The sequence below is a fragment of the Copidosoma floridanum genome, unplaced genomic scaffold (genome assembly GCF_036245765.1).
Source record: "Copidosoma floridanum isolate Cflo_tuat_1 unplaced genomic scaffold, Cflo_Japanese_pri ptg000013l, whole genome shotgun sequence".
NCBI lineage: Eukaryota > Metazoa > Arthropoda > Insecta > Hymenoptera > Encyrtidae > Copidosoma > Copidosoma floridanum.
Window position 1 is genome coordinate 32021116 of NW_028321890.1, and position 23476 is coordinate 32044591.

The window sequence follows — 23476 nt, forward strand, 5'->3', positions numbered from 1 at the left end:
ATAAACAATCTCCGTATGGAAGATACAATTTTTTCGATCCAACGTATACTCTTTCTCTCTCGTTGGCAATGACACGGCTGTTGGATACATAAACATTTAATAAAAATTCATTAAAAACTCAACTAAACAGCGATCGATCGATTGATTATCGGAACATCAGTCGTTAGTAGAAATAGTTTTGGAATTGGAAATTTTTTCAAAAATGTATCGGAAGAAAAATTGGTTGAAATATTCAATTAACTATTGATAGAAATCAGCGATAAATGGACAAGTTGAATAGGCAGTCGTCTGCCACTTTATTTCTCCGATCCAACAATCTGACGTATCGAGCGATGCGTGACTCCTCCCGTATAGTTTGTGGCACACCAAACATTGCAATTATGGGAATCATTCATCGAACCACTCACTCACACACACACACACGTACTCTGGCATACTCACTTTGCACTGACAAGAGCTACAGTGTCACGCCGCAAATATTGTAGTCCATATTTTCCTGTACGGACGATTCAAAGGTACGCTCAGTCCGGGCAGCTGGTATCTCGCTTTTTATATACAACTTTCCTGAATCTGGTTGGCCCTCCGGGTGACGACTTCGGGTCGATGGATCTTGCCGTCGGCGGATATCGACGAAGGAACCGGCCTGATGTGGGGTATCGTCGGTAAGCCGGTGTTTGGCCTCTGTAGACTGTAATATACCTGTGGAACGATCGATAAACAAAACAGGATATAACCACGTATAAAAACGCCATTTCCATGTATACGTATGCATTTTTCAGACTACTCTTTGTGGAAAACTTTTTTTTCACAAGAAAAAAAGAATTACTACAATTATGATTATTTAATTATTTTCACAATAAAGTAATAATATGAAGTTCCATAACCCCGAATCATAAAAATTTTTGCACATACGATCAGAAATGGCACTGTTGAATTAAAAATTTGCGGACAATATCGAAAACCGCAAAAAATCACCACGTCCAATCTCCGTGTGGTAACACCGGAGTTCACTCGGATCAGCAATTAATCAGCGTGAAATTAATACGATCGTTATGGTAAGGACGAAGAAACCAGATCATACGGCACGGAAACAGGGATGAAAACGATACCCACTGAGAGATTGGATCAGGGTATAAAAAAAAGCCCGGAATATTCGTCTTGGCTCATTCCTGCGTAGCGAAGAACCCAAAGTTCCGCGGGAAGGAGCCGAGCGCGAAAACTACCCGCTGACGGAGAGTACATATACACCTCGAGGAGGATAAAACCGGCCTCCCGAATTATCGAGAAAACTTCGGAGGTAATTAAACTTGCGAAAGTGCAGATAAACCCCGGGGGCCTCTGTATACATGTACCATGTATATACATATATATACATGTATACGTGCACATAACGAAAGGAGGAAAGTTTAAGTGGATGACTCATCATCCCCCTTCGCTCTTAATAACCTCGATTGAGCGATCGTTTACTCTATAGAGCCTTTCGTTTGTCCGTTCGGGGTGTATCGCCCGGAAATTAAAATATCCAACCCTCAAAACCCCCATCACCCCTATACCCATGATCTTGATAAAGCTCACAAGTATAATAATAATGATAATAATAATATTGATTGATAGTGGTTGGTGTCTCACATTTTGGTTGTGGTTACGCTGGTAGGCGTTGAAGGCCATCTGCTTGAAGTCGTCGATAGTGGGTGAGTTGGTGTACCCGGCGAGTTGGGCCAAGCCGGGCTTGTTGTAAAAGTGGTTCGGGGCGACGTAGGTCCGGGCCGACAGCGGCTCGTTCATCAGGTCGGCCTCGCCCAGGGCCCCGCTGACCCCCGCGTGCTGCAGCTCGAGGTTCGAGCGCTGCACCATCGGCTTCATTTCCGGTGACGAGCTCGGCTCGTCCGAGGGGCTGGCAATGCTTCCGTTGTTGTTAGCTCGAGCCCGTCGCCTCTGGGGTGGCGTCTTGTACTGCACCGGGGCGCTCGTCAGGGGTCTTCTCTCTGCCAATCCACACACGAGGCTCGGTATACTTCCAGAGAGAGAGAGAGAGAAGCCCTCTTCGGGGAGCTTAAGCCGCTGCTATTGTGCGTTACTCTAAGTCGATTAAGACGTGAGAACCCTTTTTCGTTCGTATGGGCGTCCCACCAACATCATAGGCTCCACGACATTTGCCGCGTGAAAAACCATTTTTTTTTTTTTTTTTTTTTTTTTTTTCGGTACCCGAGGTTTTTTGTTTTCCCCTCCAGTGCCATATATCGCCGGAGCTGTCAATGTTTTCAATTTCGATTCTCAAGCAAAGAAATACGCTCGAGCGGGAGAGGTGGAAAAAAAAAAAAATGCCTCGGATGGGCACTATTTTTTCAATGAATAGCCGCGCGCACGTTGACACCGAAATATATTTCACGTCCCGGTTCCATTCACGTCGGCCCGTCGATGATTTGTGGGGGGGTCCCGGAAAAATTCGCCAAACGAAAGAACAAAAAACCCGCGCCTCCATTCGTAAAACCTCAGCGGCGACTTAACAAAGCTACGGAAAAACAAAGGGCACCCTCCCCATTGTGGTTTTACATACACATTTTTTAATAGACGTTACACGCATGGATAGTGCATTATAAAATGTTGGCTTGCAAGTACATGGAAAAGGAGGTGGAAGGGAGGGTATATGTATGTATGTGTATACACGATGGGGTGGCAGCTTACCGTACTCGTTGGGTATGATGTCGGGGTCGATGTCGTCGACCGCCTGCTTGGTCTGCGGATGCACCGGAGTGGTGGAGCCGGCGTTGGCCGGCTCGCACGCGATGGCATGCTTTGGACTTCCGGCGAGACCGTTCGAGTGCTTCCTGTATATGCTGGCCGATATTTTGGCGACCAGCAGGGCCAGGATTATCGCCACCCCCACCAATCCAAGCAGCAACGGGTTGATCGCCGTGGCGTCTGCGTTTTCTGCGCAATCCAAAAGAAACAAAAAAACATCAGATTTCCAAGTTGGAGGACACGAGGAGGAGGAGAAGCTCCATATGTAATTCAAAGCCTTTTCTCGAATGGATGCGGATAAAAAGAAGAGCCCAAGAGCTCAACGAGCCGTCTAATACCAGTATATATACGTGTATAGCGGATGAAGGCCGTACTCGGAGCAAATTACACGCTCATCTTTGTCGATTTATCAGTGAATAATAGAGGACGTCCTCCCAATATGAGCCAGGAGCTACCTATCGCATTCCCTCTTTCTCGTCCTCGATATTGAGCGTCGCTATCGGCTTAATCCATCGTTGCCGGGTATTGGTGCTCCCCGTATATACCGCGCATACGTCGTTCGCGCGCCCGGACAATGCCAGCGGTGTGCATATATATATATCTAGGGTCCACCGCCACTATACCGTTACGTGTGGCTTAATGAGCGGGACAATAATTAACGAAGGTATGTCTATTACTCGGGCGTGTACTGTTCTGAACACTGCATCCATGGACCTGCCTGATTTTGGCGTCCAACGAGGGGAGGCCGACCCCAGCATCAAGTGTCGGGGAGTCTGAATTAGCAATGAACAGGAGTGGGCGCAAAAGTGTTTTGTGCGGTTGATTATTGAAAGGTAAAAAGAGTCACGCGCTCCCCCTCGGTCGTCTCTTTAATTTTACAAGATTAACGCGCATACGCGTGTTACTTTATAACCAAGGTGTATATAAACGTGTACTTTTTGTTTTATTTTCATTGTTTTCGGTTCGAAGGGCAATCATTTTTTATTTACAGCTTTTCTTTCCTTTAGACTGGCCGCTTCGGCCGATGAGTAATTAAGTTTTCATACTTTTGCTCGACGATCCCCCTGGACGGAAAGATCCTTCGTTTGAACGCGATTCAGTCATGGCTTATGCTACATGAATGGGTACGTCAAAGTTTTGTTCGTTGGCTCCAAACCGTGCAGCGCTTCCATAAGCAGATGAGCAAACAAAACACACACTCGACGCGTACTGCAGCGAAGCAGCACATATATATATATATATATATATAGAGAGAGAGAGAGAGAGAGAGGAGACAATAGTAATTGCATCGAGCTCTCAAGTCCATCAGGCGTCTTGTTCCTCACTCGCTCGGAGAAAGGTCCTGCACGGGTAGGTGCGTAGCTCGAGGCAAGACAGGAGGTGGCCCTTAAGTGCTCGCTGCGAGAGGATGCACCTCGGAGAGCGTGCAAATGGCGCTCGAGGCGGTCAGCTAGATGTCCTTCCCTTGTATAACGGTCCAAGGAAGGAGGGAACTGGTTTAGATGGACGAGCCAAGGAAATAATTGGGCTCGAGGGTGGTTTTTGCTTGTGGTCACGTGAGAGAATCTTGGATTCAATTGAACGCGCCTAATGACCTCTTTCTCTCTCGTCCGTTGGACGAACGGGATACATTCAGGGTACAGTTGGTCGCGAGCTTGACTTTACTATTAAACGGAGCAGGACAGGGGCTGCCGTGTGAGTGGGAAGGCGCGAGAAAAAAGCAGGACAGATGAGAGAGGGGAAAGAGGCTCTCTTTTGCTTTCTTGTTTCGCGTTGCAGCGGCGGCTCCGTAGTTAAACTTTCATGGAACTTTGATGGCCGGCTTGGAGAGAGCAAAGCAATTTAAAGTCGAGTGTCGCCGCCCGTAAAGCTCCGGGGTAGCGCCGTTTGCGCTGCTTTAGCTTCTTTACGGAAGCGCGAAATGCCATAGTCTTGCTAAACCGAGCGAGGGATGGAAAATACGGGGAGTCGAGGGATGCTAGATTTTTGCTTGGGTAAATACACGGATATTCCGAGCTCAATCAATGGTATCGCTATGAGTACCATTGCGCATATTACAGTAGTTATTTTAATAACAACAGAATCTTTATGCTGCACCAGACTGTAAAACAAAACAACAAAAAATTTTGAAGAAAAAAAATGGTTTGTCTCAATAGAAAAAGCAATGTCATATAATTTACAAAGTGTCAATTTTATTTTTCTTAAAATGTTTATCAATATTACTGTTATGCAATTTATAAAAAACATTCATTATTACACGCTATAAATCTGCAGTTTAACACACTCGGATTTAATGTATAGAGTTATGGAGTGACCTTTATGGTCTTTTGTCTGTTGTTGAGCTCGGAAACTGCGTTCGAAAAAAGTATTACACCAACTGAATTCGACTAGACCAAGTTCATTCGATCAAATGATTCACAAAAAAAAGTAATTTACAAAATAAAAAAAAAATAAAAAAACTTTACTACCATTTGAAGAGATAAAGCTAAATAAAAATTCGTAAAACCAGTTACAACCAAGTTTTATTGAAAAATGCCCATTTTAATTAACAATAGGTACATCGATCGCCGAACTTTTTGAAATTAAACACCAAAGTTTCCAACCCCGGGAATAACAGGCTGTGCTTCCTCCAGTTGTAATTATTCCTCCACGTATATCCGCAGCACCGCTTGCGACCGATGCAAACGGATAATCAAGGCAAGTGCGAGTATTTCCGGTTTTTGGCAAAATTAAATAGCCCGAGAGCCCCTGTAACCAGCTCGCTAAATGGGCTCGTAAACGAAAAATTTCACCACCACTTGCAATTTCTGCAAAATCGATCCATATACAGACACGACGCGTGTATATAGGCGATTTTTCAATTTCATCCGCGTCAAATGAACGCCCCGTGGTCTTCATTAAACTGAGTGAGGAAAAAAAAAAAAAAAAAAGAAGATGAAGAAAAAAGTTAAAACTCCTAGGCTTGTAACGGCCCCTGCAACACCCAACACGCACACGCGGCGCGGAATTACATACACGTGACGCCAGCGCGGTCCGGCGCAATTTGCCCTAAATCAAAGCGATTCCGCGGAAAGCCGAAACCAATTTTCGTAAGAATTGCATTCTAAAACCATTTGCACGCTCACCCGCTAAGCTCGGCCACACTGTATGGTGCAGTGTACCTACACACAGAGCGAGAAATATCGAACGCGAGAGCGCGCTTTGTGCTCTTCGTTGCAGCGTGCGCGGAAGGTGGTTTGTTTGCCACGTGAATGCGGCTGTGGCTAAAAATTGCCCTCCGCGTAATGGGGCCCGAGTGTCCCGCTGAGGATACGAGTTGGGTCGTTTCTGGGTATTACGTTTATTTGTCACTGGAAAAAATGTGCCCGAGAGTTCTCTGCTTATGGTCGGTCAATGAACTCGCGTTGGCTTTTACCACCCCTTTTTTTTATGCTCACTTTTTCAAACTCTTCTTTGAGGCCTATACTTGGAAAATTGGAAAAAAATTACAACAATGTGTAGGATGTACAACTAAATTCAATAAACATTACTTCATCACGAATGAAGAGAGTTTTGCTATTCATACCTATTAGGTTTAGGTAGGTACTCGTTATGCTTTTTTTTTTTTTTTTAATTAAAGTAAGAAAGATAACGTTGTTCCTATAGCTAACATAAGTTTGATTGCCAGCTACATCTGGTACGACAAAGAGGTGGTTTCGGTTCTTGATTCGTTGTGAGGATTGTCCGTGGCATTAAATTTCTCAAGTGGCCCTCATTTGAAAAATTAGGCCAAGAACAGAGGGAAAAGTTTCATTCCTTATTCGTTATTCGCAGCAGGAGTCGTTTCAAAGTAAAAGGACAAGGAAAATTTTGTCTACGTGACTGGTGGGCTCCAGGCTTCGTCATGCCTTAAATTTGCTAATGGATTAATCCGAACCAGAAAATAGCTTTTTTTTTTGCTTACTCATTAGTATTATTTGTTTCTTTTCTTCGATCCTCGACTTCTCTACGTACTTATTATTAAATAATACCACAGCTCACCACATCCAACACCCATTTCATTCAATTACAAAACATCAGCGTCATTCCGTAGCAATAAATTCATCAGCGTTTGTTTGTCAGTCACCAACGTGTACTTTCGCTTCGTAAAAATAACTCGAGATCAATAAATATACGAACCGGCGGTAACGAGAAGTATATATGTGTATGTAATACAAAGCACGTAATATTGCCGACGCCGATATTTCATTTTGCTCCTTGGGAGTGTATATACCTACTTCCCTCCTTTGCTTCCTCGACCTTTCGATATTTAGAGAAGAACAAACATCGGCAAAGGAAGAGAGGGCAAGGACCTCCGTCGTCATCGCAGCTCGTGATTTTCAATATCCCCGAGACTGAAAAAAAAGGGGGGAGGGGAGATAGAGGGCCAATACTACCTACGGCTGCTTATTGCTTCCTGCGAATATACGAGCGTACAATAAGTTCCCGGCGCCTCGTGCGTCCTCGTAACAACTAGGCACTTTGGCAAATATATGATCGTAGAAAAGGGAGCCGAGGAAGACGAGAAGGGGGATGGCTCATAAGGTGGTTCGAAGCCTATGACTTTGAGGCGATGGTATTACTCGCTTGATGACGAAACCTATTCAAGTGTGTACGTACGTCGGAAGCTCCATTGTGGTGGACAATAGGAAAAAAGTACCATTCTCAACACAGGACCGTATAATTAAACGTATAGCTATGTAACTAGTGATTTTCGGTACCGATTAAGCGCGGTTACCGAAATGAAATCCCCAGCTAAGGTTTGCCGTATGGATATTTTTTTTTTTTGCATCGTACGGACGTAACAATAATTACATCACTTTGGCCATTTTTTTTTCTGTTTACCATTAATATGAAACAAAGCAGCCTTTGTCCTGGCCATTTGCTCCATTTCTCGAGCACGCAATATTCAGGCTGCATGGGTATCGATTTTCATACATGATATACAACGTTGCGTCCGTTAAAAACTTGAATTTGAGGAGCAAACAAAAATTTCACCCTCAAAGGGCTCTATATAAAAGTGTACAGGAAAAATCACAACTATAAAATAAAAATCTATAACGATGGGAGATCCAATGCTATTCCCCCATCGACGCTCTTCTCGGTCTCATCCTTGTGTTATCCACAGGGCTGTACGAATTATCGCTTTTTCTTTCCCTTACGGCATTTCTATCTATACTATTCCCCATCGGGGTACCATTATTCTCGCTCCCGACCCTCGATGCATTTTCTCCCGTAAAATCTTAAAAATTGGGCACACGCTCGCGAATAAGAGTACATTGTATGTATATACACCAGGTGAAAGCCACGCAGTAGCCCTTCCGAATAAGTCGCGTTGTTTTGAGTAAGTTGTAGGGTAGGTACACATATTGACTCTCTCACACGCCACAATCGCCACACTCGTTACCACCGTTTACCCCCATGCACGCACCGTCAATGACTTTCCATTAAACGTACACGTATACGTGTATCCCTTCAAAGTTCATTACGCAACGTTGGCCTGCGAAGCGAATTTTCGCGCCGAAGCGACTCGGCCCTTTGGGGGTTGCTGCATCTCGCAATACGTACGGTGCGAACAATAGCCCCCCGTTTATGTTATTATCGCGAGATGAGGGGAGGAGCGTATGGCTTTCTAGGAGGGGGGGAGCACGCGAAACAAGGAGTTTGCAGTACACTACATCACGTTGTGCGTACTGGTGCGTGGGGGGGGGGGGGGCAGCAACGTTGCAGCTATTTTCGAGCGCCCTTGCCTATCCGCGTGGCGCAGTGCGTGTGTATATATACTTACACGCCGCGGTGGCTCTCTCAATATTTACCTTAGGCTTTTCAATTGCGGCTGCCGGTAATTTATAGATCAACGTGCACAACTGTGACACATATGGGTATACACGTATATATTGTATGGGTGGTCGACGATCGCCTTTGTACTCCACTGCGACGGTATACACGCAATACAAATAGGGATGATGGAGCGCGACTATTTAGGTGCTCTTATACCCTCTCCCCCTCCGTTTCTTTGGGTCCCGACTTTATTCGCTCGATTTTGTCGTCTGCGTGTTATTTGGTACATACCCATGAGGTAGGAAAGTGCACATATCTGCGAAAGAGAGAGGTATGGTGATTGAAGGAGGGAGACGGGGGCCACGATATAACGAGAAATCCCTACGAGTTTTGGTAGTGCCTTGCGAGTCTTCTTTATTAAATACATGGGAAAACGGAGGGGTGCTATCGTTTTGTTCGATTTCATGCCCGATAAATTGTTATCTTTTTTTTTTTATGTATACGGATGCTGTTACTAGTTATACCAAGTCTTCAAATTCAGTTATTTTAAATTGTTTGTGATATCGGGTGAGTGTATATTTTACGAGGCTCGAAATAAAATATTGATCAATCAATACGTGGAAAATCCGTACGACGCACGTGAACCAGGTCGCGTGACTTTGCAACCGATTCTACACACGAAATCTACGCGGCTGAGTGTTATTTACGGCTTAATTTATTAACGCACGATCGAGTGATCGTTTTGTTAATGCCTAAAGGCAAAGTAGCGGAAAAACCGCTGGAAAGAACAAATGTGGCGATCTAGTATTATTTTTTTTTTTGTAGGACACACAGTGAAATATGAGATACAACTGTTTTAATCACGTTTCACGGGAAGGGGTAATTTTCACCCTTCAAGTGCATGGATATGTATTTTTTTTTTTTTTTTTTTTTTTCATCAAGTTTCAGCATTAAAAAGTACTTTATTAAATCTACATATTTACCAGAGTTTTCATCATCATCAAGGAAATGTCCTGACGAGCGAAAGTATCTGATAAAATAAAGTATTGTTAAATGAAAAAAAAGCAACCCCCAGTATTAGAGCCACATCCAAAGACTGATTTTTTTTTTAATACAGTAAAATACTAGGATATACACGAATACTACGAGTCTTGGTCTGGTGAAACTACAAGGCACTCTCCTACTCCTAAAAAAAGGTAAATCCAAGCCATTTACAAAAAACTTTGGTTAATCCACCCAGGGTGGAGTAAAAACCCCACGAAATTTCAAAACCATTGACAATTGGATCGACGAAACCTGCGGGTCTTTTAAGGACGCGCTACAAACGCTCTCGCAGTTTTGCGGCAGACGCAGCCGACCGAACACGAGGGATATCCGAGAGGACGAAAGGGGGGCAGGGAAACGACCAACAGCAGTAGCACCTACACGGAAAGGAGAGTGCCCGTTGATTGAGAGTAATCTGTTTTGTTAATTGCAAACTCCGGCGAGAGCTGGGCCTCGATATCCGCGGTCGAATCCCTCCTATTCGGTCTCCCCCTCTTTTTCACCCCTGCACACATATACCCCCCCCCTCTCCCATAAACATGCCCATACCCACAGAGAGGAGGTTGAGCTACTCCATGCCATCACGGGAGGCCGGCTGCGCTCGGTTAACCGACTAATTGCAATACTGACGCGACTACTATCCACGGCTAGATACACCGGCTGTTTGCGCGATCGCCATCACGTGCAGTTGCGCCTATACACGCGTACATTCAGGCAGGACGGTATAGTTTGTCACCTATATGTGAACCTAGGTATAGGTACGCCATGGCACGGGGCCGTCAAAGGCATGACCCACCAGACGCTTCTTCGGTATCGCGTGGCTCCTTTGGCACCACACGCGCCCCGTAAACGCTCTCGCTTGTCCTTTAAGGATGTGGTGGGAAGTCGCGCTCCGTGGTACCTAATGAACATTCGGACGGAGAGGCTCGTGCGAGGGGCTACGCACTCTGAAGTCTTTTGGTGACTTACGAGATCTTCGAAAGACTTGGAATGACTTACAAAGTTTTTTTGAATGACTTCAAGAGTGCGCAGCCCCTCGGGCTCGTGAATAGTATGAAATCGTCGTATGGAGTACACCAATTTGACATATTATTATGAATTCATTTGCCAGCGGTAAGATGTTGGCACAAGGGAATGTACAACTCACCGGTGGTGTACATGGCAGCACCCTTGAGGGTGACCGGCTCGAGTACGGTGGCTTCGCTCCTGCCCTTGGCGTTGACCGCGTACAGGAAGAGCTTGTAGTTACGGCCGGCGGTGAGGCCGGCTACCCTTATCGTGGGTCCACCGGCACCGGAGGTGGCGAGGACCGTCTTGTTGAGGATCAGTTCCGAGCCCTCCTCCTCGTCGATCACCACTTCCACGAAGTAGTGCTGAATGGGCAGACCGCCGTCGTAGCCCTCGATGCAACGCACCAGTAGACCCGTAGCTGATGTTGCCCCGGTGCCGCTCGCCGATGCGGGTTTCACCAGCCCCGGATTTTCCAGCTCCGTTGCCTGCGACATCTCGGTCGCCGTGCAGTTGTGCAGGGCGTACGGTCGGCCGGCTGCTATTACCTGTTTCGGGGTTAGTTGGACATTTATAAGGGTTGGACGCTGTTTCACAAACTTTTCGTGTAAGGAGTATAATATAGACTGATATCAAGCACCGCAGTAAAAGATAATCCAAATTGTATTATTTTCCTTCATCTGCGGCCAAGAAGGGTGCAATAATAAAATGCATATTAGTTTGGCATATTTTTGAAACAATAGGGGGTATAGCGTTTAGATGCAGCATCTTTTTTCAATGATTACAGGCATAAAAAAAACGGATATCAAATCGAGACCGTGAGCTAATTTGGTACAACATCACGTGAACATCCATAAGGATTGATAGTTTCCAAAGAGCTGAATGTATTTCAGGAGTGCAACACAGTTTTCAGTGATAAAACAAGTTTGGTTTTTTACTACTTTTCGACCAAACAAACGTTAAAAATAAGACCACTCGATCCACAGACGCCAGGGCATGAACGTGATCCCAACTGACATTAAACTTGACAAGGTGCAATTAAGCATATCGCGTTTCGGGTGTAACGCGAAGAAAAAAAAAAAACAAAAAAAAACACAACTTCAAAAACACCGATGATCCCCCATATATATATATATATTACAACTGCAAGCGCATATATACATACACGAAGAGCCCAGAGTACAACTCGTAAATAACGCTAATTAAATCATCGTGGCGCTATTTTTGAGAATATAAAGACAAAAAAAGAGAGAGAGAGAGAGAGAAGGGCCTTTGGATGATTCGGATAATTAAGTAAGTATACAAGCGTGCTCGCGGCTGCTGTTGAGCGCTCGTATAAATAAACCACTGACGCCTGCCGTGCGTTTGGGAGATATTCCATAAATTAAGAGCCCCAGCAGAGTTGAAAAAGGAGAGAGATGGATACAAGTGAGTAATCACGCGCGTGCTACTCCAAGGAGGAGGGGGAATCTTATCCGAGCACGCGCCAGGCGGTAAATCTATAATAAGAAGAAGAATGGGGGAGGAGGAGGAGGAGGAGGATGGGGTAGAAGACGCGAGAAGGTCGAAAGGAGGAAAAAAAGAGATGTGGATTACCTGAAAGAGGCAGGGCGAGCCTTGCTTGCCCACTTGATTGCTGGCCCAGCAGGCGACGGTCCCGTACTCCATTTCCGTCGTGGGCGTGTAGTTCATCAGTGCCCCGCGAAATTGCTGGTACTCCCTTAAGTGGTTGTCCGTCTGATGCTGCTGTTGGTGGGACGTGGCTGAGGCTGGTGGAGTCGCGGGTGGTGCTCCGGTCGCCGTCGCGTGGTGAGAGTACCGGAGCTGGGGCACCTCAATCGGCTCGCCCGAATTGTTGAAGGTCCAGTGGAACGTCTCCGGGGGTGGGTGAGACTCGACCGAGCAGATGAGCGTCACTGTTTCCAGCTTCAGGGCACCTACCACCACCTCGCTCTTGCCCTCTTTGCACACCGGTGCGTCTGCAACACCATTTTTATTTCCACGTGTATTCTAAGCTTGATACGAAACTATCCTCGATAAACGATATAAATTGGTTAGAAAAATTCGAAAGTTCTTGAGACGCGTCAAAAGTATTGAAAATCTTATATATGGTCGAAATCGATGGTGCACTCTTAAGAAATACAGATTCATACAATATTGAAAGTTTGCAGCGATTTTAAATTAGTAAAAATTAAATTTACTTTTGATAATATTACAATAATAATGTACGAAATAAGTGTTCCGTCGGTTCGGTATCGAATATACATCTATAATAGCCGCGTCGGTCCAAAATTCGAGGAAGAAAGACTTTGCTTCCGTGCCACACATCCGCACTTGTACATGTACAGCAAGAGATGAGGAGGGAAAGAGAAAGAGACAGTTTTCACACTAATTAGTCGAGACATGGATCGAGTCTCCCCCTGCCTGAGTTGATGAGAGGGAGGGGGGAGAGTCTTGACCAGCGCCGACGCATCAGAACTAATAACCTTTTGTTTTAACTAATGAGGTGACTCTACGTCTGGCTCTCTTGGGACTCACCGTAGTAATTCGTGCCTATAGTTTTTCTGTGACCTCGTGTTTTGCTCACGTAGAGATTACGTTTAACTAACGCCGTGCTTTCTTGTGTGCTCTTTCTCAATCTCGCTTTCTGATCGATACGCCGGGGTATATTCACGTGTTCGCGACCGCGACGCACCAGCGTCCTCGTGGACACACCGAAGTGATCCGTGCCGCACGCGATCAGTGGCCCAGCCACCCACGACACCGTCGCTCTCGCATCAGCGCGAACGACCAGGCGCCGACCACCAAGTCAGCGACGCGCCGTCAACGAGCAGCTCTGAGTTGCATTCACACACACACACGTTGGCTCACATCTTTGTATTGTATTTTTTGTTCTTAGTTTATTCAGTGTATCATTTAACGTTCGTAATATTCAATTTAATTTAGTTTGCATTTAAATCCGGATAGTATTTGTTTTTATTTCATTAATAAATTGGGTTTTTTTTATGCCTCCTGGCTTTTTTCCCTAAGTGCAGTTTTTTTTTCTTCATCCTCTTCCCATAAAACATAACTACGAAGCCTAGTCAAACCGACAAGGTTTCGAGCGTACAATAAGATTTACATAATAAAAAAAATCTTTCATTTAAGGTAAAATTGTGTTAAATTTCGAAACAACTTGTTTAGCAGAGAGAACACAGAGTCTCCCTTTTTTTTTTTTTTTTTATAACACTTTGAGGTAAGTAAAAGCTCCAGCAAGTTGGCGTGTCGCAACGTACATGCACGTGTACGTACACATGCAACGCGGGCCCGCTCAAGTTATCGAAAAGTTCTCAAGCGGTTGGAAAATTCGATATCTAAAAAAGTCGAGCGACAATTTAAGTGAAAGTCTTAGAGAAGGATTTAAAAGTTCTGAATGCTTTTTGGTCTCCCTCCGTACTTTTATCCCCCCCTTCCTTCCGCCACCCCAAACTCTCTTTTCGTGGAAGGGTCTTTGGAAATTTTTAATTCATCGTACTCACTCGCGATAAAATTCACCATTGATATATATCTCCCCCCCCCTCGAAAACTCACGTGCGCGCGATCGAAACTTTCAGCGATGAAATTCTATTGAAAAACTGACTCGAACAGAGAAAAATCACTGCAGCTCTTTTGTTTTTGTTTTTTTTTCTCTCAAAAATCCAAGTCAAGTCGAAGCAATATGGTAGTATCGGCATCCCAAAAGTGATCGAAAAAGGAGCCACCTCCCATACACCTTTGCATCAAATCTGCATGACTCCCCGGAGAACGCTTGGACCACTTTGTCCAGCACCCAAGAGTCCAAAGTTACACACATATATTATCCATGTATACAGATCGGGGGGCGGGGGTGCCTTGCAAGAGTCCCGAACGTGAGGCGCCACTGGCGATTTATAGGCTAGATACCAAGGCGACACTGTCTTGTGGTGTCATGGGGGGGGGGGGTGTGCTTGCGGGCGACCGATTTCAATTCAATTGCCGGAGCTGCATTCGATTAACGAGCAAATGGACGCGTCTCTTGGGACCGTGGATTATTCTGTTTCGGATCCTCGGACAGCATCCGCTACAGTATGTATGCACGCGTATAGTTTACAAGACCATGAGAGAGAGAGTCGAGGAGCAAGAGAAAGATCCCTGATCACTCGAGTAAGGGGAGGCGGGGGTGGGTTGGGGTAAGAGAGACACTTGTCACAAGTAGAGGCGTCGTTTCGGTAACTCACCTAATGGAGCGAAACTCACCCCCCCCTCTCTCTACCCTCTGGCTTCCTTTGCCCGAGTTGACGCGCCACTTAGCATTTCACTCGAGCAAGTCGTCGTCTTCGGGAGAGATATACTGGGGGGGGCAAAAGTTCTTTTCCCGAGCGTAAAGTTGCTCAGGAGGTGCCAATCAAAGTACCATATCGAGTCTCAATTCCATTGTACACAGGAAGAGCCCGGAGTGTTGAATATCGCGCCACGTGGTTTGTCCATCCATGTTACATGTATTTTATAGCTATACGTAGAGAGAGAGAGAGAGAGGGGCCCGTGGTGTGGCTTAGCGCATTGCCAGGCAACCGACCGTACATGAATATGCAGCCGTGCGCGCTTTACATACATTGAATATGCATCGCGCGTGGGCTCTCCTTCCTTTCCACCCCCCACACCCCGAACTCTCTGCTCTTGGGTCATTTACGAGATGAAGATACGACGAGTTGGAAGGAGACCGGCCGGGAGAAAAGTCGCGCCGAAGGAGGAAACTGACTGATTTAATACAATGCAGCTCCCCCCCCCGCCCCCTGTTGCACACGATTTTTTTCACTTTCACTCAACGAGAGATCGATCAAACTCTTTTGTTATGTGTATACGATTGAAACATACGCGACCGCGTAAATCGGTAAACAATCAACTTTGTGATACACAATGTGCGTGTCGCGAAGAAACTGTACAGGTTGATATTGCAAATGCCCATCCGAATTCAGAGTCAAAGGAGGAAAAAAAAAAAAATCAAGCCGATTGGATCTTATTAGCTCGAGCGACGCCGAGAGCCATACGTTAGTCGATCGATATCGGTGTCGCCGTCGTCGTGTAAGAAAATACATATCGCTAATTACGCGCGATGCAGGCCGCGCAAACTCGATTATCCGGAGATAGCGTCCTTAATAAGTCCCTATCACCCCGTACGTGTATATACATACCGATCTTGAGGCCAGGGTGGTGTAGCATGTAGATGCACAGGTAAAAGCAGAGCACCATATATAATATACGGGGAGAAATCTCGCTGAGCTTTTAAGGAAAAACCGATCGAGGAGGAAGGGGCGTGTTTGGCAGGTTGACAAATTAGCAATTACTCACACTTGACGCGCAGAGGGACGGGGTTGCTCGAAGCTCCGCCCTCGGTGTTGACGGCCGTGCAGGTGTACTCGCCAGCCGAGCCACGGCTTATGCCCTGCAGGACGAGCGAGTGGTCGCTCCTCACTATGCCCAGGGTCACGTTGTTCCTCAGCTCTTTGCCCTGAAAATTCGACCAAGTATATCGGTTAGTTGCACAATATAGGTATCATATAGGTAATCATTAGAGAAACCGGAGCATCATACTCACGTCCTTGAACCAGGAGAGCTTGTAGATCTTGGGATTGGCGCGAACGTCGCACTCGAAGTATACGTCGTCACCCTCCTTTATGTCGTCGGGATTGAGGGAGGGGCCCATTTTGAGGCTCACCAGGGGCTGATGGTGCACGTCGAGGTGCCACTTGTCCTCGAGCGCGCTGTTGGTGATGTTGGGGTTTTCGGCGCGGCACGTCAGGTAGGCCCCGTTGTCCTTGATGCTCGGCACGAAGCTCAGTATGCTCAGGCTCTGATTGTTGCCCGGCGTGTACTGCAAAAGAGAGAGAGAGAGAAAAGACCAGTGAGACGAGGCACGTGATTTTATTTTGCACACGTATGCGCCGACCAGCTCTCCATATGTATATGTAGTTGGGTACACATCGGTATTTACGAACGACTCGACCAACTGGATTAAATTGATTCCCGGCAAATGCAATCGAGCAGCGCTGGTAGCCCGGAACTCTTTTTTACCCCCCTCCCTTACCAGCTTACTCTGGCTGCTTTAAAGTGGATGGCTCGAGTCAATATTCCTTCGATAGTGTACCTTGATATTTTTGCTCGAGTGCCACACTGCACGGCACGCGAGTGCTCTCGTGGTGTTAGCCGGGATCGAAAATCTTTGGGTGCTATTTTCAAAGTCGCGATAACTCCAATGGCTTACTCTATACTTTTTCCGCTCTGGCAAACTCTCGGGTACAAAAAATAAAAAAATAGTTCATTAGACTTAAAAAAAAAAATTGTAAGTAGTGTAGGCACTTGAGCCTTGCAATACACCGATATTGCGTTCGTCTCTCCGCTGAAAAAAAAAATCGTACATCCACTGTTGACGGTGCAACGCGCTGTCGCGAATACACAAACAGGTGGACAGGTCCCTGTTTTTCGCGATCCATGAAAAAAAAAAAAAAAAAAAAAAAATAAGAAAAGTAGTATACATACGTGCACAGAAAAGAGTCGAAGAGGAAATCAACGAAAAACAAACAGTAGCGGGGGAGAGAGTATACATGAGAAAAAGGCTGAAAGGTTAATGATGTAAACGGCCGTCGATACCCCGGCAAACAGCTCCGATTGCAAAGGCGATCGGTCGCTCTGACCCAAGGACCGGCTCTCACGTAAACGTTGGGAAAAAAAAAAAAAAAAAAAAAATTGGCAGAGCAGGCAAAAGTCAACAGAAGCCAGACGAGAGTAACATGTAGCTACGTCACATTACATATATTATATACAGACGTGCACGAAGCAGTACATAAAGGCAGTCCCTGTGGGCCTCCACGAGCGATTCGTTTGTCCATCCGTCCGTCGTCCACGCGTTTGTGTACAGGTATATATATATACACTCTCTGCGCTGCACCGAACCAACCGGAGACACACGCACGTGCAGCTGCCGTTCAATCATTTGATGGAGCGTTCCCGCGGTGTGGCGTCGAATTCGAGTCACACGCTCGAGCTTGCATATCTTTTTTTTTTTATTTCACTTTCCGGGCAACGCACTGCCCACGGAAGCATTTTCTCCTCTGATTGTAAGAGCCTTCGCCTACGAATAGTAATGGGCGCAGTGGAAGGGGGTTTTTGTGCGGACCCCCGAAATGAAAATCGGAGCGAGAAATATCGCGATGCGCGCTAAAGATGACGATTTTTCGTTGTACCCGTGCACGCGCGAGGATACGCGTGCGCCGAATGGAAATCGTCGGGTCGGAATGTTTATTACAGAAATGTGTAAACAAAAAAAAAATAAACCGAGCTTTTAGTAAGCGTGACCAGGGGTTTTTTTTTCTCAACGCGAATTTTAATCTTTGGTGGGAAAAAAAAGTTAGTTTCGCCGTTGATTAAATCGGGGGAAAAAGGGAGCAACGAGGGGGGATTTGGATATTTTTTCCCAAATACTCGGCTCCGGATAGTCAGAAATTTTCACTCGGTGCATGGCTTGATTATGGAAATTTTATTCCGCGAAAGATAAGCGGGTTAATATCACCGGCTTTGGGAGAAAAAAAAAACTGATCAGCACAGGGAGATAGCGGGACAATGACTGAGCTGCAAGTTTTTTTCTCCACTCTTTTTGGCTCGACTATCTGATCGTTGGAATGGTTACAAGTACGGAGCTAATAAACTGACAAAAATTACCGATCATTTAGATAATGTTTCAATAATTGAGTACCACTTGAAATTTAAAAGACAACAAGGGGTGTATTATAGTTAGAAACAAATACCAGATTTTCTACCCCAAATGATAGTAATTGGCAAAAATAATCAAAGAGGTGCGTGTATCGCCACAGGGCGTGTTATACGTACGAACGGCGTACGGTGTACGATAGTACGCGCGCGAGTAGGTATACGTATCATCCTTTGACGGCTCGTACCTAGCCTGATGAGGTCGAGTTGAAGGCTTGCCGCTGCATCGCTGTACCTGTCAAGTACATTAGCGTAGCAAAATCGATCCTCCCTCCCTCGGTGTAGTTTCTGTCTCTTTCGTTAGCGAGGATCGAGGGGGCTGTGTGGAGCTCTAACGAAGGTAACGCGAACGTAAAATTCACAGTCGAGCTGGCTGTAATTAACTCGATGCCGTTTAGCATGGCACCCTCGACTTTCCTCTCTCGCTCTACCGTATTACCACCACCGCTGCTACTACTACTATTACTACTTTCACTCGCATAATGAAGTAGCCGACAAGAGAGATTTTTAATTAAAAAAAAAAGAAAAAAAAAATGTAATCACTCTTCCGTGAAATACGCATCCGATTTGAATCATCCCATCAAATTGTCGGAGGTAATTTATAACTGCTTTATTTCGGTTCCCCCAACCCCCCCCACATTAGTCCAACAGAGGAATTGAACGGTGTTGGTCGGTTGGGTGAGCTTGAAAAGGCTTTTGGTTGTACATTCACGAAAACCACCCACTTTGAAAATTAAAGAAAATTAAAAAAAAAAAATCGAAAAAACAAGAAAGGAAAAACTCACAGTTTCGGTTTGGTTGTCGATTCGCTTGTTGGCCTTCCACCAGGTGATCACAGCTGCAGGCCTCGAGCCCGTGCTGCGGCACTCGACCTTGTACTTTTTGTCAGCTTTCACCGACATCTCTTTCGTCAATATGTGCACGTCCAGCGGCTTCACTGGAAAAAGAAAATAACAACAACATCACCCGAGTGTTTGTAGAACAAATAGCAACTGATTCCAGCGAAATGCGCAATCGAGAGCCGATCGATCGGCCTCAAAGTCCTCTCCGAACCACGGCTGGCGAACGATGAATCTTCATTATTTAATTTGACTTGTATTATCCCCCCGGTGCTACTCGTTATGGTGCAGCAACATATATATACGCGGATCACGGACGCGCGGATCGCGTTATCGCGCACCATCGGGAGGATCCAGGGGGTGTCTCGTGCAAACTCACGTGCGTGACGCGCACCACGAGGGCTGTCACGAGCGCCAGTCCGTCTATTTATGGTACACGCGTGCCCCTCCCGCTTTCCCTACAATGTATATAATATAACCCACTCGAGCTCGCAATCTCACAGTAAATCTCGCCTCGAGTCGCTTTGATTTCGATCTCTGGCGCTTTATTTATACTCCATCTCATCAACTCCTTTGATCCGAGTTTTTAGTTTTCCCCGTGATTTTGTTCGCCCTGCCTTCTTTTGAAAATACCTATATGTACAGAAAACCGGCTCTCTTCTCCTACTTTTTTTCATCAAAAAATGGGTAAAAGAAAAAAGCACGATACAAAAAAAAGTTTCTAGCACACGAAAGTATTTACCTGTGATACACGTAAGTATTTCCGGGAAAACCTAGTTAAACACGTATTGAGCGAAGGTGTTTAGCGTGACTCTGTATAAGGTGGGGGGGGGGTGAGGGTGCATTGGCGCTGTAGCGGTCGATTACCCCGGAGCGTCGATCGGTATAAGCCTAGTGCCAACACTAGCTATGTATACTGAATTAAGTATATGAAATACCCAGAGAAGAAGTTTTCTGGCTTGAGCGAAGCTCTTGGACGCGTGGCGGTGCTCAATCGATGGAAGCACTTGAAAAATCAAGCGAGCTGTAGATTAATCAAACGGCGAATGATTGCCGAAGACGCCGAGCTTCCGTTCTTTTGTTGCCTTTGATGCTGAATTTTTTTTTTCTTCCTTTTTTTTTTTATTTTTGCTTTCTCGAAGAGTTACGTTATTCGCGTTAAGAGTTATTGTATCTAGACTGGAAATAAAATGTAAAAAGTTCGAACGCGAAAAAAAAAAATAATCGAAAGGCACGTCTGCAGCAAGAATCAAAAGGATTTTTCTTTTCTCAATAGACTTTTAAAAGTATTATAGTTGTTGCAATTCTTACTCGTATACGATAAAACAACGGTCTGAATGTAATTTCGAATGTACTTGACGTCTAATGAGTGACATAAACCATTTTCCGTCAAAAAACTACCTTAGAATTAGACTACACATTATGTATATCAGCGCCCAAGCACACACAATATCTTTTTACTCCTACCCTTCGTGATACCCCTCCTTTAATATCATAAACGTAGCTCACATTCACACACCCAAACTCAGGGATTCGTATACATGCTATGAGCAATCACGACAAATATTAATTATTCAATTACCGCTTAACGGGATATAAAAGAGTTGTCACTGTGCGCGCTCGTAAAACGCTTCTTATTACCAACCCCTGATACAGTACATGAGCTTAGCGCACATACCCACGAGACTACAGAAGCAGAGAAGGACAGAAAGCGAGAGACGTCGACGATTGCAACAGTAGAGTCTTGATATACTTGTACGATTGTCTGTAGCACGGCATCCTTGCAGTAGGTAGGTATGTACAAAGGGACCTCGAGCTCTAGCTGGCCCATCAGTATATTATATACTTATGCATTCATCGGGAATACGTGTAGGCAGTATAAGGAAGGAAGGCAACGGTGCGGCTTCGCGTGTCGACGAGCCTTGATTGCCGCAATCACTGGTATTTTAACGGCTTTACAGAGGCCCCAGCAGCGGGGACCAGCCCCACCGGGCAATACACTTTTTATACCAGCCATCGGGTATTCGCTGCTACTGTTTATGTTGGTGTACAAAGCTATGTATACGTATTTACTTGTATGTATATTACATACACAGCCACACTCTGAGCGACTGCTCGATTAACTCCTTCGTGTTGAGCCAATCTCACGTGGCCCGCAAGCAAAGAATAAGGGAATTCACAATCCGTACTTACCTGTAGGATCAAGTTCCTGACGGGCAGTGCTTGGAACTTGCATGGTGAATCTTGGCGAGGGAAATTGGTTTCACGTAACGAGCTGGTGCTTTTTTTTTTTTTTTTTTTTTTCTTTTTCGAGAAACCAAAAAAAGAGGAAACGCGAAGAAAGCTCGGAGAAAATTGTTTTTCGTTGCAAGTGCGCTTGGGGTGTATCATTTTTATTTCAACTTTCGTCTGTTTCGACTGATAGATTTTTTTTTTTTTTTTCCCCCTCCGACCCGTAACTAATGAACACTAACGATTTTTCTGTAACGCCTGTAATCCTTCATCCTAAAAAAAAAAGACCGCGATTTTCCGATTTCGTAAAATTAATTACACCGATGGTATGGAAGCGCTTACGCTATCGGCAATACCTACGTGTATACAGACTACTCGACAACCAACAAAAAAATAAAAGCACCAAAATCGGCCGGTAATCGAACGACTGCCGTGCGAACCAGTTCCGACCAATTGGCCGGTTATTGGTCCCATCAGATTTTTTTTTTTTTTTTTTTTTTTTTTTCATCCCCCTCCCAAGTCGACTAAGCTCTACTAGGGCTAGCAGAGAGAGAGAACGCGTTGATTTATTGGTGCGACGCCTCCCTGTTTTCGGCCTCTCTCTCGCCGTCCGTCTGTGTTAGTTGGCCTCTGATGCCGGTCGGGCGATCGATTTTGGTTAGGCCACGAGCGTCGGCTACTGCACGGCTACGTCGTCTCTCACATTCGTGCCCAGCCGCATGTGCATTTATATTGGCGTTAACAAATTATTACCGGCAGATATTCGGCGGAGCGGTGTATGTATCACCGGCCGCCACCCCCTAATGGTCCTTTTCCCTTTTACTTAGCGTGTACGGCCGCTGAGCTCGTTTGCATAATTATATTCGTCGCATGTGACGTCCTGCGCGTGGGCGTGGGCCTCGGAAAAATACGGAAAAAGTGTTATTGTTCGTTGCGTGTTTTTTCAGGCCTCGCGCGGAAACACTCGGGCTCCTGATGGCACGCGCGCTCGTGACATCTCTCATTTGGACTTTTTTCTTTCTTTTTTTTTTCCACCCAAAAAATACGAGAATCATGTGTGTATATGAGTGTATTTTTTTTTACAGGTTGTGTTCCAAAAATGCGTGTATTTTTTCGAGGGCCATTAAGGAACGAGGGATATAAATTAGTGCTGGACGTGGTAGTTTTAATACGTGCAGTGACTGCTACTGCGGTTGTTATTGTTATTTTTTTTTAAGTTTCGAGGGTGCAGCTTTTATTAAAAAAAAAATAACAATAAACACGCTGATGTGTACTATGCCTGTATCTTATAATATTTGCTTCCGCCAAGGGTCAATTTTTATGACTTCACATACAATATCCTGTACATGAAATTCTCAATTTAATTAATTCCAACTTTTTTGGATAGCCCTTCAATTAAGTGGTTTACTTTATTATATGCGGAAAAAATTGTAAAGAGCAAACAATTAGTGTTAATTTAATTTTTTTTTTTTTTTTTTTTTCAGTTGGTCCATTTATTCGAGCAAAATACGCCATTATCTAGAAAACAACGTAAACTTTCGAGAAAAAACTTATGCACTCGATAAAATCGCATAAAAAGTTTTTTGTACGAAAAAATATCGGTTACACGCATGAAACATTTTTAAAATGCGCTTTTAAAAAACCTCGTTAAAAAGCTGTCTCTGTGAAAAAGCAGAAACAGAATAATCGCAAAGAGAACGAAACACGTATTGTTCGTCACCCCGGAAATCTCATTAAAAAGCAATCTGCGCGATTTCCGCCTAATAGCGTAAAATGAAAGTAAAGTAAGCTACACCCCCGCGCAATCCATGGAGAGTCGAGTACTTTTAATGTTGTTTTTTTTTTTTTTTTTTTTTTATTTTAAAGCTCATAAAAAAAAAAAAAAAAAAATGCTTTGCATTACAAAGAGCCGTCGTCATATAGAGCGTAGCCAAGCCTCTTATCTTCTCTACTCGATCTCAGCTGCGGCAAACACGATTCGACGCGTAATACTTTGAGCAAAACCACACGTGTGTCCCCTTATAATATTATTTATTTTTATATCTCGATTC

At 45.0% G+C, this 23476-nt stretch overlaps 1 protein-coding gene across 1 annotated transcript in view; it reads right to left on the reverse strand.

The window, feature by feature from the left end:
* Positions 1-414: 414 nt before the first annotated feature.
* LOC106637489 (neural cell adhesion molecule 2) overlaps positions 415-23476 on the reverse strand; it is an 85436-nt gene continuing 62374 nt past the window's right edge. The window contains exons 5-12 of the mRNA XM_089591395.1: positions 19140-19291; positions 16187-16462; positions 15940-16099; positions 12190-12572; positions 10733-11141; positions 2686-2931; positions 1630-1985; positions 415-699 (exon numbers count right to left, since the gene is read on the reverse strand). Coding sequence (XP_089447521.1) covers positions 550-699; positions 1630-1985; positions 2686-2931; positions 10733-11141; positions 12190-12572; positions 15940-16099; positions 16187-16462; positions 19140-19291 — 2132 coding nt within the window. The 3' untranslated portion in view covers positions 415-549. The remainder of the gene's footprint in view (positions 700-1629; positions 1986-2685; positions 2932-10732; positions 11142-12189; positions 12573-15939; positions 16100-16186; positions 16463-19139; positions 19292-23476) is intronic.